This window comes from Procambarus clarkii, chromosome 40, assembly GCF_040958095.1.
Source record: "Procambarus clarkii isolate CNS0578487 chromosome 40, FALCON_Pclarkii_2.0, whole genome shotgun sequence".
NCBI classification, from domain to species: Eukaryota; Metazoa; Arthropoda; class Malacostraca; order Decapoda; family Cambaridae; genus Procambarus; species Procambarus clarkii.
The window spans coordinates 31,331,714-31,345,300 of record NC_091189.1 but is presented as its reverse complement, the minus strand read 5'-3'; the positions used below and the strand labels follow the sequence as shown (position 1 = coordinate 31,345,300).

At 50.4% G+C, this 13,587-nt stretch overlaps 1 protein-coding gene across 3 annotated transcripts in view; it reads left to right on the top strand.

The window, feature by feature from the left end:
* The window catches only part of Ire1 (serine/threonine-protein kinase/endoribonuclease Ire1), a 148,793-nt gene that overhangs the window by 87,064 nt on the left and 48,142 nt on the right, over window positions 1–13,587 (top strand). For all 3 annotated transcript variants that reach the window (XM_069338944.1, XM_045742067.2, XM_069338945.1), the window contains 4 exons: window positions 433–568; window positions 711–858; window positions 2,114–2,307; window positions 2,426–2,544. In XM_069338944.1, coding sequence (XP_069195045.1) covers window positions 433–568; window positions 711–858; window positions 2,114–2,307; window positions 2,426–2,544 — 597 coding nt within the window. The remainder of the gene's footprint in view (window positions 1–432; window positions 569–710; window positions 859–2,113; window positions 2,308–2,425; window positions 2,545–13,587) is intronic.

Sequence of the window (13,587 nt, the reverse complement as noted above, 5' to 3'; positions counted from 1 at the left end):
CCAAAACGAAATCGGCTTTATCAATCGATTGAAAAGTTTTGAAAGAGCACTTGCTGGAGAAGCAAGCCAACTGCTGAACACTCAGGCACATATGTAGACACCTCAGCGTATACACATTGGCTAAGCATGCATGCAAATAATATACAGTATATATATATATATATATATATATATATATATATATATATATATATATATATATATATATATATATATATATATATATATATATATATATATATATATATATATATATAAAAAAAGGGGGGGGGGGTAGAAATAGCCTAAGCTACCCTATCCCTTTGAGATGTATTTCTTTCTTGTCTCAATAAATATACTGTACTTGAACTTGAACTTGATATAAAAAATAAGCTACAGCTACCAATACTAAATTAAGAATTTTCATATGATTTTCCAAACAATGTACTTCAGAGGCACATTTGATGGTCGTAGTGTGGCAGTCAAGCGAGTGCTTCCAGATTGTTTCTCCATCGCTGACCGTGAAGTGGATCTCCTTCGGGAAAGTGATCAGCATCCACACGTTATCAGATATTTTTGCACTGAACAGGTAAATTCTTCATGTATATTTTGGGTTATCTAGTACAATTTCAATTAATGTTTCTTCAGTACAGCATATATATGACAAGTTTTGAAATATTATATTTAATGCATTTCAAAGTTCCTCATAAATTATATTTCTTGTGTAACAGTGTCGACAGTTTCGTTATATTGCGTTGGAACTATGCAGTGCCACCCTGGAGGACTTCATTCAGGACAGGTTTAAGGCAAATATAAGCATTCTTAGTGTCCTGCAACAAGCTACTTCTGGTTTGCAACATCTTCACACCCTTGATATTGGTAAATGTTTAAATAATTTTGTGTTACCCCCAAGTGGGGTTTTTATTATATAATTTAAAAAATATTGCCTAATAAAATCATTTCTTTTTATATTGCATATAAAGCATTCCCTGTACCTTCCTTAAAAAAAATTATATATAGGTTAGTGATAAAAAAAATTCTTATACTGTGTCTGAAACTTTGGCATTTGACCTCGGGTATGAATCTGACCTTAAAAAATCTGATATAAAATAAAGCTACAGTACAGATCAGTTGAATATGAATATGATGTGTTAAGAAATTCCAGTTTTATTCTTATCAGTGTTTAGTACCATCACTTCTGAGATTGAGGTTCCCCTCACCTCTCATAAAGGGATACTCCTCACCCCTCACAATGGGGTGCCCTCACCCTCTGTAATGGGATGCTCCTCACCCTTCACAATGGGGTGCCCTCACCCTCTGTAATGGGATGCTCCTCACCTTTCACAATGGGGTGCCCTCACCCTCTCATAATGGGATGCTCCTCACCCCTCACAATGGGGTGCCCTCACCCTCTGTAATGGGATGCTCCTCACCTTTCACAATGGGGTGCCCCTTACCCTCTCATAAAGGGATGCTCCTCACCCCTCACAATGGGGTGCCCTCACCCTCTGTAATGGGATGCTCCTCACCTTTCACAATGGGGTGCCCCTTACCCTCTCATAAAGGGATGCTCCTCACCCCTCACAATGGGGTGCCCTCACCCTCTCACAGTGGCGTGCCTCTCACACACTCATAATGAGATGCTCCTCACCCCTCACAATGGGGTGCCCTCACCCTCTCACAGTGGCGTGCCTCTCACACACTCATAATGAGATGCTCCTCACCCCTCACAATGGGGTGTCCCTCACCCTCTCACAGTGGCGTGCCTCTCACACACTCATAATGAGATGCTCCTCACCCCTCACAATGGGGTGTCCCTCACCCTCTCACAGTGGCGTGCCTCTCACACACTCATAATGAGATGCTCCTCACCCCTCACAATGGGGTGTCCCTCACCCTCTCACAGTGGCGTGCCTCTCACACACTCATAATGAGATGCTCCTCACCCCTCACAATGGGGTGTCCCTCACCCTCTCACAGTGGCGTGCCTCTCACACACTCATAATGAGATGCTCCTCACCCCTCACAATGGGGTGTCCCTCACCCTCTCACAGTGGCGTGCCTCTCACACACTCATAATGAGATGCTCCTCACTCCTCACAATGGAAATCTCACGCATCTCTCTTCATTACAGTGCACCGAGACATAAAGCCTCACAATGTACTACTATCTCTACCAAACTCTCGAGGCCAAGTTCGAGCTATGATATCTGATTTTGGTCTCTGTAAAAGACTGGAAAGTGGACGGATGTCATTCTCACGGCGATCGGGTGTCACTGGAACAGAAGGCTGGATTGCCCCTGAAATGATGCTGAATACATCTAGACCGGTATGTGTATTGGATTGCAAGAATGTTCTGTGTAATTTATTTATATACCTTCTGTACCTAAGAAAATATGATTATTTATATATCTTTTAAAATCTTTTCACAATATTTGTGTTTTCAGACATGCAAAATTGATATATTTTCACTTGGCTGTGTGTACTACTATATGCTAACTAAAGGGAAGCATCCTTTTGGAACAGTTCTGGATCGACAGTCTAACATCATATCGGGAAATTTTAGGTAAGAATGTGCATTCACCTGTCATTTTTTCACCTTTTCCCCTCTTACTGAATCAAATCACATAATCTTCATTTTTCCTAAAGACAGTTCATAGTTAATTCTTCTTATACACTCCTTTTGTTTTCTCCCTCACATGGCACCTTGTTTCCTTGATAAAAAGTTTTTCTTTTTGCATTTATCAAAATATCTCAACTTTTTATGGCCTAGGGGGCTAAAGTTGTTATATAGAAGTGTACATACACTTGGGGACTGTATTGGTCTGATAATATACTGTTTATAAAGTCTTGAGGAGTATCGTTTGTTTTGAAAAGCTGTAATTTGAGCAGCTAGTTTGCTTATGCTGCTGACTTTTTTCTGGGGGGAGCCCCTACAGCTCCCCAAGACTATCCATGGCTGATAAGATACCCTAACTACTTTGCATCAGTCGATGTGGGTGGAGTTCTAGGCCTACTGGGGACCACGAGCCAAAACCTGACCCCGCTCACAGAGGCACGAGGAGCAATGGCCCATAGAAATGCACATGTGATTTGGAGCATTCTATATCTGCCATCTGGTTGATACCTGGTTGATGGGGTTCTGGGAGTTCTTCTACTCCCCAAGCCTGGCCCGAGGCCAGGCTCGACTTGTGAGAGTTTGGTCCACCAGGCTGTTGCTTGGAGCGGCCCGCAGGGCCACATACCCACCACAGCCCGGCTGATCCGGAACTTCTCTTAGAAAACCGTCCAGTTTTCTCTTGAAGATGTCCACGGTTGTTCCGGCAATATTTCTTATGCTCGCTGGGAGGACGTTGAACAACCGCGGACCCCTGATGTTTATACAGTGCTCTCTGATTGTGCCTATGGCACCTCTGCTCTTCACAGGTTCAATCTTGCATTTTCTTCCATATCGTTCACTCCAGTACGTTGTTATTTTACTGTGTAGATTTGGGACCTGACCCTCCAGTATTTTCCAGGTGTATATTATTTGGTATCTCTCTCGTCTCCTTTCTAGAGAGTACATTTGGAGAGCTTTGAGACGATCCCAATAATTTAGGTGTTTTATCTCGTCTATGCGTGCCGTATATGTTCTCTGTATTCCCTCTATTTCAGCAATCTCTCCTGCTCTGAAGGGGGAAGTGAGTACTGAGCAGTACTCGAGACGGGACAGCACAAGTGACTTGAAGAGTACAACCATTGTGATGGGATCCCTGGATTTGAAAGTTCTCGTAATCCATCCGATCATTTTTCTGGCTGACGCGATATTTGCTTGGTTATGCTCCCTAAACGTTAGATCGTCGGACATCATTATTCCCAAATCCTTGACATGCTGTTTTCCTACTATGGGAAGATTCGATTGTGTTTTGTACCCTGTATTATGTTTCAGATCCTCATTTTTGCCGTACCTGAGTACCTGAAATTTATCACTGTTAAACATCATGTTATTTTCTGCTGCCCAATCAAAAACTTTGTTGACATCTGCTTGTAGTTTTTCAATGTCTTCAGCAGAGGTAATTTTCATGCTGATTTTTGTGTCATCTGCAAAGGACGACACGAAGCTGTGGCGTGTATTTTTGTCTATATCAGATATGAGAATAAGGAACAGTAGCGGTGCAAGGACTGTACCTTGAGGTACAGAGCTTTTAACATCGCTTGGACTCGATTTTATCTGATTGACTGTTACTCTTTGTGTTCTGTTCGACAGGAAATTGAGTATCCAGCGTCCTACTTTTCCAGTTATTCCCATTGACCTCATTTTGTGAGCTATCACCCCATGGTCACGTTTGTCGAACGCCTTTGCAAAGTCTGTGTATACAACATCTGCATTTTGCTTTTCTTCTAGGGCTTCTGTGATTTTGTCATAGTGGTTGAGTAACTGTGACTGACAGGATCTTCCCGCTCTAAATCCATGTTGTCCTGGATTGTGCAATTCATTGTTTTCCATAAAACTAGAAATTTGATTCCTAATCACTCTTTCAAACACTTTTATTATGTGTGATGTTAGTGCAACTGGCCTATAATTTTTGGCAAGGCTTTACTCCCCCCCTTGTGCAACGGAGCTATATCTGCAGATTTAAGTGCTGCTGGTATCTCCCCTGTATCCAGGCTCTTTCTCCATATTACGCTGAGTGCTCTCGCTACTGGTACTTTACATTTCTTTATGAATATTGAATTCCATGAGTCAGGCCCAGGAGCTGAGTGCATAGGCATATTATCAATTTCTCTTTCAAAGTCTTCCGAGTTTGTGGTAATATCCGTTATATTATCTGCAGCTTGAATGTCATTCATAAAGAAGCTGTCTGGGTCATCAACTTTCATGTTGTTTATTGGTATGCTAAACATAGCCTCATACTGGCTTCTTAGAATTTCACTAATCTCTTTGTTGTCCTCTGTGTACGTACCTTCATTTGTAATTAACGGTCCAATACTGGTCGAGGTTTTGGATTTTGATTTTGCGTATGTGAAAAAATATTTCGGATTTTTCCTTATCTCTTGTATAGCTTTCTGTTCCAATTCCATTTCCTCAGACTCATATGATCGCTTCAACGTTTGTTCTATTTCCTCAATCTCCCTGCTTAGGCTTGTTTTCCTTGCTTGTGATAGTTGTGTCTGCCGAAGCATTTCCGTTATTTTTTTCCTTCTCCTGTACAGTCGTCTCCGTTCTCTTTCTAGAGTGGTCCTCTTTCTGCCCCTCCTCACAGGTACGTGCTTCAAGCAGACCTTGTAAGCTTCAGCTGTCAGTTGAGCTATTCCCTGTGTGGGAGTTTTGTTGCTTAAGACCGTCTCCCATTGAATGGTTGCAAGGTCTACATTTATTTTTTCCCAGTCAATCCTCTTATTGTTGAAATTGAATTGATTGAATATTCCTTCTCGCTTGTTGGGTCTCTTAGACCTACTACCGTTATTTATGCTAGTTCGCACTTCAATGAGCTTATGGTCTGAGTATGAAGTATCTGAGATTGTGATATCCCTGATTAGTTCATCATTGTTTGTGAATAACAAGTCTAGTGTGTTTTCGTTCCTAGTTGGTTCTGTAATCTGTTGATTGAGCGAGAATTTGTCACAGAATCTCAAAAGTTCTCTAACCTGTGGTTGGTTATTTCCCGGGTCATTCCCTGCTATGATATTTGTGTTTGCCGTTCTCCATCTTAGACTCGGTAAATTGAAATCTCCAAGAAAGATAATATCTGGAGCTGGGTTTGCTAGGTTGTCAAGTATGTTCTCTATTTTGTGCATCTGTTCTGTGAATTCCTCAATCGTTGTATCTGGCGGTTTATATATTAGAATAATAACCGGGACAGGCACCCAGAAAGGTAAGCACCACAAACCAAACCCATATTCTGGTTAACAACGAAAATCGTCAAACGAGTGGGCAGAACTCTCCAAAAGAAAAACGAGCAAACAAGCATGACATCACACGAGCCGCGCCACATGTCTGCGCAGCTCCCCCTATCCCCGGGAGGGGGAACGGGGAGCCCCAGACCCCTCATGCCGGCAATCCCCACCTCAGTTCCTCGGCTGATGGGATCGTGCATGGTCGTGTGGCTCCAGCTCCAGTCTTCTTCAGTGCTGTTCACTGTTTTTCAGTGCTGCTCTTATGATGGTCGTGTGAGCTGGGAGTAATATTCTCAGGTACTCGGGCTGCATGTGCTTAGGGTCACCTTCCCTGAGTGCCCTGTAAGTACCGCTCTTGGGGCTTGGGGTTGCCTTCCACAAGTCACCTTGGGTCTACCTCTGTTGGCCTTTCGCTGCTTGGTGTTGGGCTGCCCCGAGTGTTTGAGGTTTTCCTTCCTTGTTTGCCTTGGGGTAAGTGGTAGTTATTGCACTGGTGGGGGCACGGGGTACTGGGTAGCTAGTTTTCACCTATAACAGCGGCCGGCTATGTTCCCACTGGGTACGTTGTCCACTGGCATGGTTTTTCTTTTCTTTTTCTTTTTGCCTGGTGGGGGGGTCTGCCTTGTGTTCTACCACCCTACTTATATTAGGGTCGTTTTGTGTAGTGGCATCCCCTGCTTCGCCCTTGTGAGTAGACACGTCCCGTGGGTTCAGCTTTTAGCAGTTTGCTTGGTAGTTTGGGGCGCCGGTTAGCAGTGCCCTGCCTGGGACAACCCTTAGCAGACCCAGTCTAGGGGCTTTGGAAAACCCCGCGGGGGCTCTCGGGTCTGATGGAGGAGACCCTTGCATCCCCTCTCACTTTGTGCGAGTTTTAAAGTTGCTCTGTCCCCTTGTCTCAGGGCGACACTCATTGTTTTTGCCTCCATCATGCTGCCTGTTAGGTCGGTGACACATTCGACCCCGAGTCGTGCGAGCTGTGTTGCTTGTTCGTGACTCAATTCACCCAGACTGACGATGATTTGTAGGGAGCCTGTCGGCCGAGCGGACAGCACGCTGGACTTGTGATCTTGTGGTCCTGGGTTCGATCCCGGGCGCCGGCAAGAAACAATGGGCAGAGTTTCTTTCACCCTGTGCCCCTGTTACCTAGCAGTAAAATAGGTACCTGGGTGTTAGCTGTCACGGGCTGCTTCCTGGGGGTGGAGGCCTGGTCGAGGACCGGGCTGTGGGGACACTAAAGCCCCGAAATCATCTCAAGATAACCTCAAGATTTGTTTCGGGTGCAGGCAGCACGCGCATTGCCGGGTAGGTTTAGGTTATTGTAACGTGCTCGGGTTGTCGCTTCCCTGGACGCCCCGAGGCTGCCCCGCTTTGCCTTTAGGGACTCGGACTTGGGGGTGTTGGTTGCTTCGGCCTTGGTTCTGTCCGTGCCCTCTCGTTCTTCCCCTTTGGTGGTTCATTCGGTCCCCCCTACCCTACCTGCTTCCCGCCCCTAAGCATCTGAGAGCTTCGGGGTCGGGGCAGGGTTTAGAGGTTTCTGAGACTCGGCCAGTTTTGGGGGTTGTCCCGTCCGGGGTGGCTGCGGGGGTATTTGAGTCTGTTCTTCCTGCCGATGCTCCGGGTTTGACCAGAGGGCCCCTTCCCTTCCAGCTCTTTCGGCTGCCCCAGCTTTTTCTTGTGAGGCTGGGGCTTTGGAGGACGACTCAGCCCCAGGACATGGAGTGCAGGTTCCCGGGATTGGGGAGGAGCTAACTTGGGGCCTTGGGCTCCATTGGACACCCGCCTGGATTTTCCGTCCTTCCTGAGCGGGGCTTACTGTTGCAAGGAGCGAGGTTTTCTTTTCCCCCCTCTGTGTACGATTTGTACTTGGGTTCGGTTCCGTGTCCCTGTGGATTCTTCGGTTCCGTCTTTCTGGAGGTTTTCGGCTTCCCACATCTCGCCGCCCAAGGTGCAGTCGGCCATTGCGGCTTACCTCCTGCGTGACCCAAAGTATGCCTCCATAATGGATCCTTCTTCATTCAGGTTTGGATCATCGTATCCTTACTGGGTGCGTTATGAGGTTCCGAGGTCGTCCTGGCTTGCAGGCTGCCCCTTGTTTTCGTTGGATGCTTGGGACTCGTTCTGTCGGACCCGCACGTTTGAGTGGCACGAGGCATTGACAGTGGTTCAGGTTTACCTAGGGGGCGATTTTGAGCATCTTAATGAGTGCCTTTTCGCTCCTGCCCTTTTGCGGGATGCTGGTGCAGTTCAGCTTCATGTGCAGGTTCCTTCCCAGTCGGCTGCGCTTGTGGCTGAAGACTTCCGCGCTCGTGGCTTTTTGGCTTCGGTCCTGCGTTTCTTTTCCCTCCTGGAGTTGTCTTCAGATTGGCTTGCGGAGGATGTGGAGGCGCTTGGCGCTGTTCCTGGGTCTGGCACCTTAGTCTCGGCTGCTTGTGCGTCATCTGCTCTTTTGAAGCTGTTTATGCTGATCCTGCGAAAGGCGTTGCTGCGGTTTTTCGTTGCACGTTTTGCATGTTGACAGGCGGTCCTCGCTTCCTTCTTGGACTCCACATGGGCCCTGGTTCTTAGATTGTCTTCCCCTTTTTGGGGGGAGCCCCGTCGGCTCCCCGGAGCTTTACCGGCTGATATGCTAATGTCAGACTTTGGCATCAGTCATGTGTATGGAGTTCTAGGGCCTACCGGAGACCACGGCCAGAACCTGGCCCCCTCAGAGAGGCAAGGGGAGCAATGGCCTATAGAAACCCCCGTGTGGTTGGAAGCATTCTATGTCTGCCATCGACCGGGTCAAGCATCCAGAAAGGTAAGCATTCCAAAACAAACCCCTATTCTGGTGAAAATTGCTACCTAAAGCCAAACTAGTGGATAGAACTCTTCAACAGAAAACAAGGAAACTAGTATGACGTCATACGTCACCGCGCCGCTGTCTGCGCAGCTCCCCCCTCCCCGGGAGGGGGAAGGGGGAAGGGGGAGCCCCAGACCTCCCACGCCGGCTATCCAGCCATCAGTTCTTCGGCTGATGCTATAGGCAACGGTTATGTGCTCCGGCTCCAGTGGTTGTTTCAGCACTGTACCTAGAGTGTGGTGTCTGTTTTCTAGGTGGTGCGTGAGCCGGGAGTGATTCTCCAGTACTCGGGCTTGCAGGATTTGAGCTCTGGCTCTTGGGTCCCGCCTATCTGGTAGAACTTGCGGGATAGTACCAGTGGAGTGCAGTGGTGCTATTGGCACATTTGGGGAACACTGTATTACCATCAGAGGTCTGTGCTTGTTACACGACCTACTTGCGAGCATAAGCCTTCTTGCTGGTTCGTCCGTGGACTTCCAGGGCGCACTAGCCTGTTTTCGTATGGCAGTTCCGGCCCATCCTGGTTGTGGGGGTATGTGGGCCGGTGGACTGCTCCTAGCAGCTGCCTGGTGGGCCACCCTCTGGCCGGTCTAGCTTGGCCTTGGGCCGGGCTTGAGGTGTGAAAGAGCTCCCAGTACCTCATCCAGCAGGTATCGAGCGGGGTTTCTCCGCCGTCGGTCGCCTGGTGCAGGTTTCTGGGCCTGCGGGGTTTTGTCGTGTCTCCGTTGGCCCTGTCTGGGGTCTGCCTGCTCCGTTCTCTGCCTTTGCAGAAGGGAGTTGCTATTTACATGTTGCAGTGGTGCCTGTTGCTGCTGCTGCACGTGTGCAGTGGTACTGTGTTTCACGGTGGCGTGTCCTTGTTCCTGTGTCCGGTTGTGGAGTGGCACTTTGCTGCCGTTTTGTGCCTGGGGATTGCGTGGGGGTTTTTCTGTCCCTGCCTGATTGTCCACCCCTGGTTGTTATCCTGGGGTTTTTGTGCTTCTGCTCTTTCTTCCTGCCTCCTCTGCAGCAGGGGTGTTCTGCGTGTGTTCTTAGGCGTTTGTCAGCCTGTGTCCTGTCATGTGCTTCCTTCTCTCGGTCTATTGCAGTTGTTCGTACTCCTTGGTTCGGGTACTGTTCTGGCGGCGACCATTCCGCCTTCTTTGGTTTCCTAGCTTGCCCTGCCGGTTGTTTTTTTGGGGGGTCTTGCGATGTCGGGGCCCGTCGTTTCTGAACTCCTGGCGGGCTTGCATGCTTTGGGGAGTTTTTCTGTTCGGCAGACGTTCCATCTCTTTGTGCCGCCTGGGTTTCGGTGATCACGCCCGAGATCTTCCCGCGGCTCCGCCTTTTCCTGGGCTCGAAGGGGCCTTGTCGGGGCTGCTTATGTTCTGCCTTGCGGTCTCGCCTCCGGTTGGTGGTCGGGTGGCTTCGTGGTAGGTGTCCCACCTGCGTGCTTCTCTTGGCGGCAGTATGGGGTATTTTGGCGGTCCTTCCTTTTCCTGTCCCTTCTTAGGAGCTTACTCTTGTTAGCTTGGTTTACTCTCGGCTTGGTTTTCTGGTGGGGGTTGGGGGCCGTCGTCTTGCCACATACTGTCGCCTCTTTTCGTGCGGCGCTGGCGGAGCCGCTTCAGCTTGCTTTCAGTCTTGGTGTTGCTTCTGCACCGTTAGTCAGCTGTCTTGTGCGTCGTTTCACCTCCGGCCTGTTCGTGCGCCGCCTGCACCATCCTGGTCTCTGGTCAGCGTGCTCTGTCTTCTCCTCGGTTGGTAGTGCCCCTTCGGTTCCGGTGTGTTTTTTCGTCGGCTCTTTCCTTTTGGCCTTTGCCTCTTGGGGTTGAGTCGCTGAGTTTCTTGCTCCTTCGGTTTTAGCGTTTTGGTTGTTCGGTAGCAGCAGTCTCCATCTTTTCTGGCGCGGGGTGGGGCTGCTGCGTTCTGGAGGGGTCCAGGGTTTGTTGGTGCTTCGTTGGTCGGGCCGGGGGTGTGTCATTTTTTGTGTTCAGTGGCGGCCCTTCGCTGTAGTTTGCGTGCCACGGTGTTTGGGTCCGGAGCACGTTTTGCGTTGATCCGGTTCTGTTCTTCCCGGTTCGCGGGTGATAGTGTCCCGGGTGGTCAGCCGTGTTCTTGCGGCTAAGCTGCCTGTGTTCTTCCCTCATGCCTATGGCGTTTCGCTGCTCTCGCTGCCGTCTGGGCGACGTGGCCTTGCAGTCTTTCGGGCATGGATTTTTGGTATTCGTGCAGGGGCCTTGCTGCTCGTTGTTCTCGTGTTGTTCCCGGGACTTTTCGGGGCTGTGGCGCCTTGGGTTGGCGTTTGCTGCCGGTTGTCTCGCCTCCTAGGGGGTGCGTGGTTTCCGCCTCCCGGTTCTGTCCCTTTGACCTTCCTCTGTGGGTAGTTAGCTCCGGGGAGCCGACGGGGCTCCCCCCAGAAAACAAGCGTTGAATGTAATGAAACACCATTTTCTGGGTAAGACCCGGAGGCTCCCCAGCAACCCTCCCTCCCTCTGGTCGGCGGTTTTTCGCGTGTTTTGACATCCAGCCTCAGAACTGATGGGTGGATAGCCGGCGTGGGAGGTCTGGGGCTCCCCCTTCCCCCTCCCGGGGAGGGGGGAGCTGCGCAGACAGCGGCGCGGTGACGTATGACGTCATACTAGTTTCCTTGTTTTCTGTTGAAGAGTTCTATCCACTAGTTTGGCTTTAGGTAGCAATTTTCACCAGAATAGGGGTTTGTTTTGGAATGCTTACCTTTCTGGATGCTTGACCCGGTCGATGGCAGACATAGAATGCTTCCAACCACATGGGGGTTTCTATAGGCCATTGCTCCCCTTGCCTCTCTGAGGGGGCCAGGTTCTGGCCGTGGTCCCCGGTAGGCCCTAGAACTCCATACACATGACTGATGCCAAAGTCTGACATTAGCATATCAGCCGGTAAAGCTCCGGGGAGCCTCCGGGTCTCACCCAGAAAATGGCGTTTCATTACATTCAACGCTGGTTTTTTGTCTTCCGCTGTTGAGCGTTCCGCTGATTGTGCAATAGCCACAATCAGAGAACACTGTATAAACATCAGAGGTCCGCGGTTGTTCAACGTCCTCCCAGCAAGCATAAGAAATATTGCCGGAACAACCGTGGACATTTTCAAGAGGAAACTAGATTTATTCCTCCAAGGAGTGCCGGACCAACCGGGCTGTGGTGGGTATGTGGGCCTGCGGGCCGCTCCAAGCAACAGCCTGGTGGACCAAACTCTCACAAGTCAAGCCTGGCCTCGGGCCGGGCTTGGGGAGTAGAAGAACTCCCAGAACCCCATCAACCAGGTATCAACCAGGTAGCGTAACAGTATATTCAGGCGGCTTCTTCCACTTGCCGCCCTATGTCTGAATTGTTGGTGCTCCGGGTGAACCTAGGGGTTCCTTCCCGACGGGGTCGCGCCAGGGCTCGCTGTTCTGTTCATCGGGGTTGGTCACAGGTGTCGGGTTCGGTGCCGGTGCCGCCTGGGGTCCCGCCTGTGCCTGGTTGGCGCGGTGTTTGCTCTGCGCTCAGGTCGGGTTTTCGTAAGGGGCAGCGGCCTTTTGCGGTTCGCCCCATTGACGTTGCGGTGGGGGGGGAGGTATGCTTTGTTTGCTCACGCCTGGTTTCAGGATTTGTGGGCTTTTCAGGTCGTTTCTCTCGGCCTGCAGTGGCGTTGGGTGGCTCCTCCTCCTTTGGGGGGGTTCGGGGCTGACGGGACAGGCTTCCTCTCCTGCACTCTGTCAGGTCATCTTGGAGTGAGTGCGCTCGGGCATGGTCGAAACAACATTGGCTCTCAGGTGGGTTTCCCGCCTGTTTTCAGTTCTGAAATGGGACTGTGCGGACCTGCAGTTCATTCTGGACTTGTCCCGTCTGAACCCTTGGGGTTTCTTGCCCCTTGTTTCAGATGACCACTCTGTCCCAGATCCGGCTTCTGTTGGAGCCGGGTGCGTGGATGGTGTCCCTGGACCTCAAGGACGCGTGTTGGCACGTCCCTATTCATCTGGGGTTCAGGGACTGGCTCAATTTTGTTGTGGGGCGTCAGGCTTACCGCTTTCATTCTCTCCCTTTCAGGTTGAATCTGGCACCTCGCGTGTTCACATGCCTTACCTGGGTCGTGGTGACCCGTCTGCGTCTGTTAGGTGTTCTGGTGTTGGTTTACCTCAATGACTGGCTAGTTTGGACTCCCAGTCGGTCCACATGTCTGCTCACCAGGGATTTGGTGCTTTCCCAGCTCGCCGGGTTCGGGTTCCTGGTGAACTGGAGGAAGTCACGTCTGGTTCCCTCCCAGGTTCGGGCCTGGCTGGGTTTTGTGTGGGGCTCTCGGACCGCTTCCTTGTCTCTTCCTCCGGCGTCTCTCCTTCAGCTGCGGTCTTGCCTGTGCTTGTTTCTGGGGGGCTCCCGGGTCACCTGGCGGTTGCTTGAGGGTCTGTGTGGGAGCCTGAACTTTGCGATGTTGGTCTACCCGCCGGGTCGGGTTTGGCTTTGTTGGCTGTTCTGGTTCCTTCAGGGACGTCCCTTCTGCCTCTCGCGATCGCTGGGTTCATCACCCGAGGGCTTTGTGTCGGCTGCTGCATTGCCGGCTTCTCTTGTTTTTTTAGGGGTTCTGTGCCTTGGCGCCTTCCCGAGCCATCACTCGATGTGTTCATGGATGCGTTGACTCTCGGCTGGGGCTTTGTGACCAGTGCTCGCCAGACCGGCCAGGGGCGGTGGGGTCCGTCCTGACCAACCCCCCGGCCTGACCAACCTCTGGCCCACAGCATGGTGCGGGAGTTCGCGGCGGTGTGGTTTGCACTTCGGAGGGTTCAGGTCACCCACGGATCGACGATCCAGCTCCATTCGGACTGCTCCCCAGTGCTTCATTGCCTGAACCAAGGGGGTTCGATGCAGTCCTTGGCTCTTCGGGGTTGGTCACTTTGAG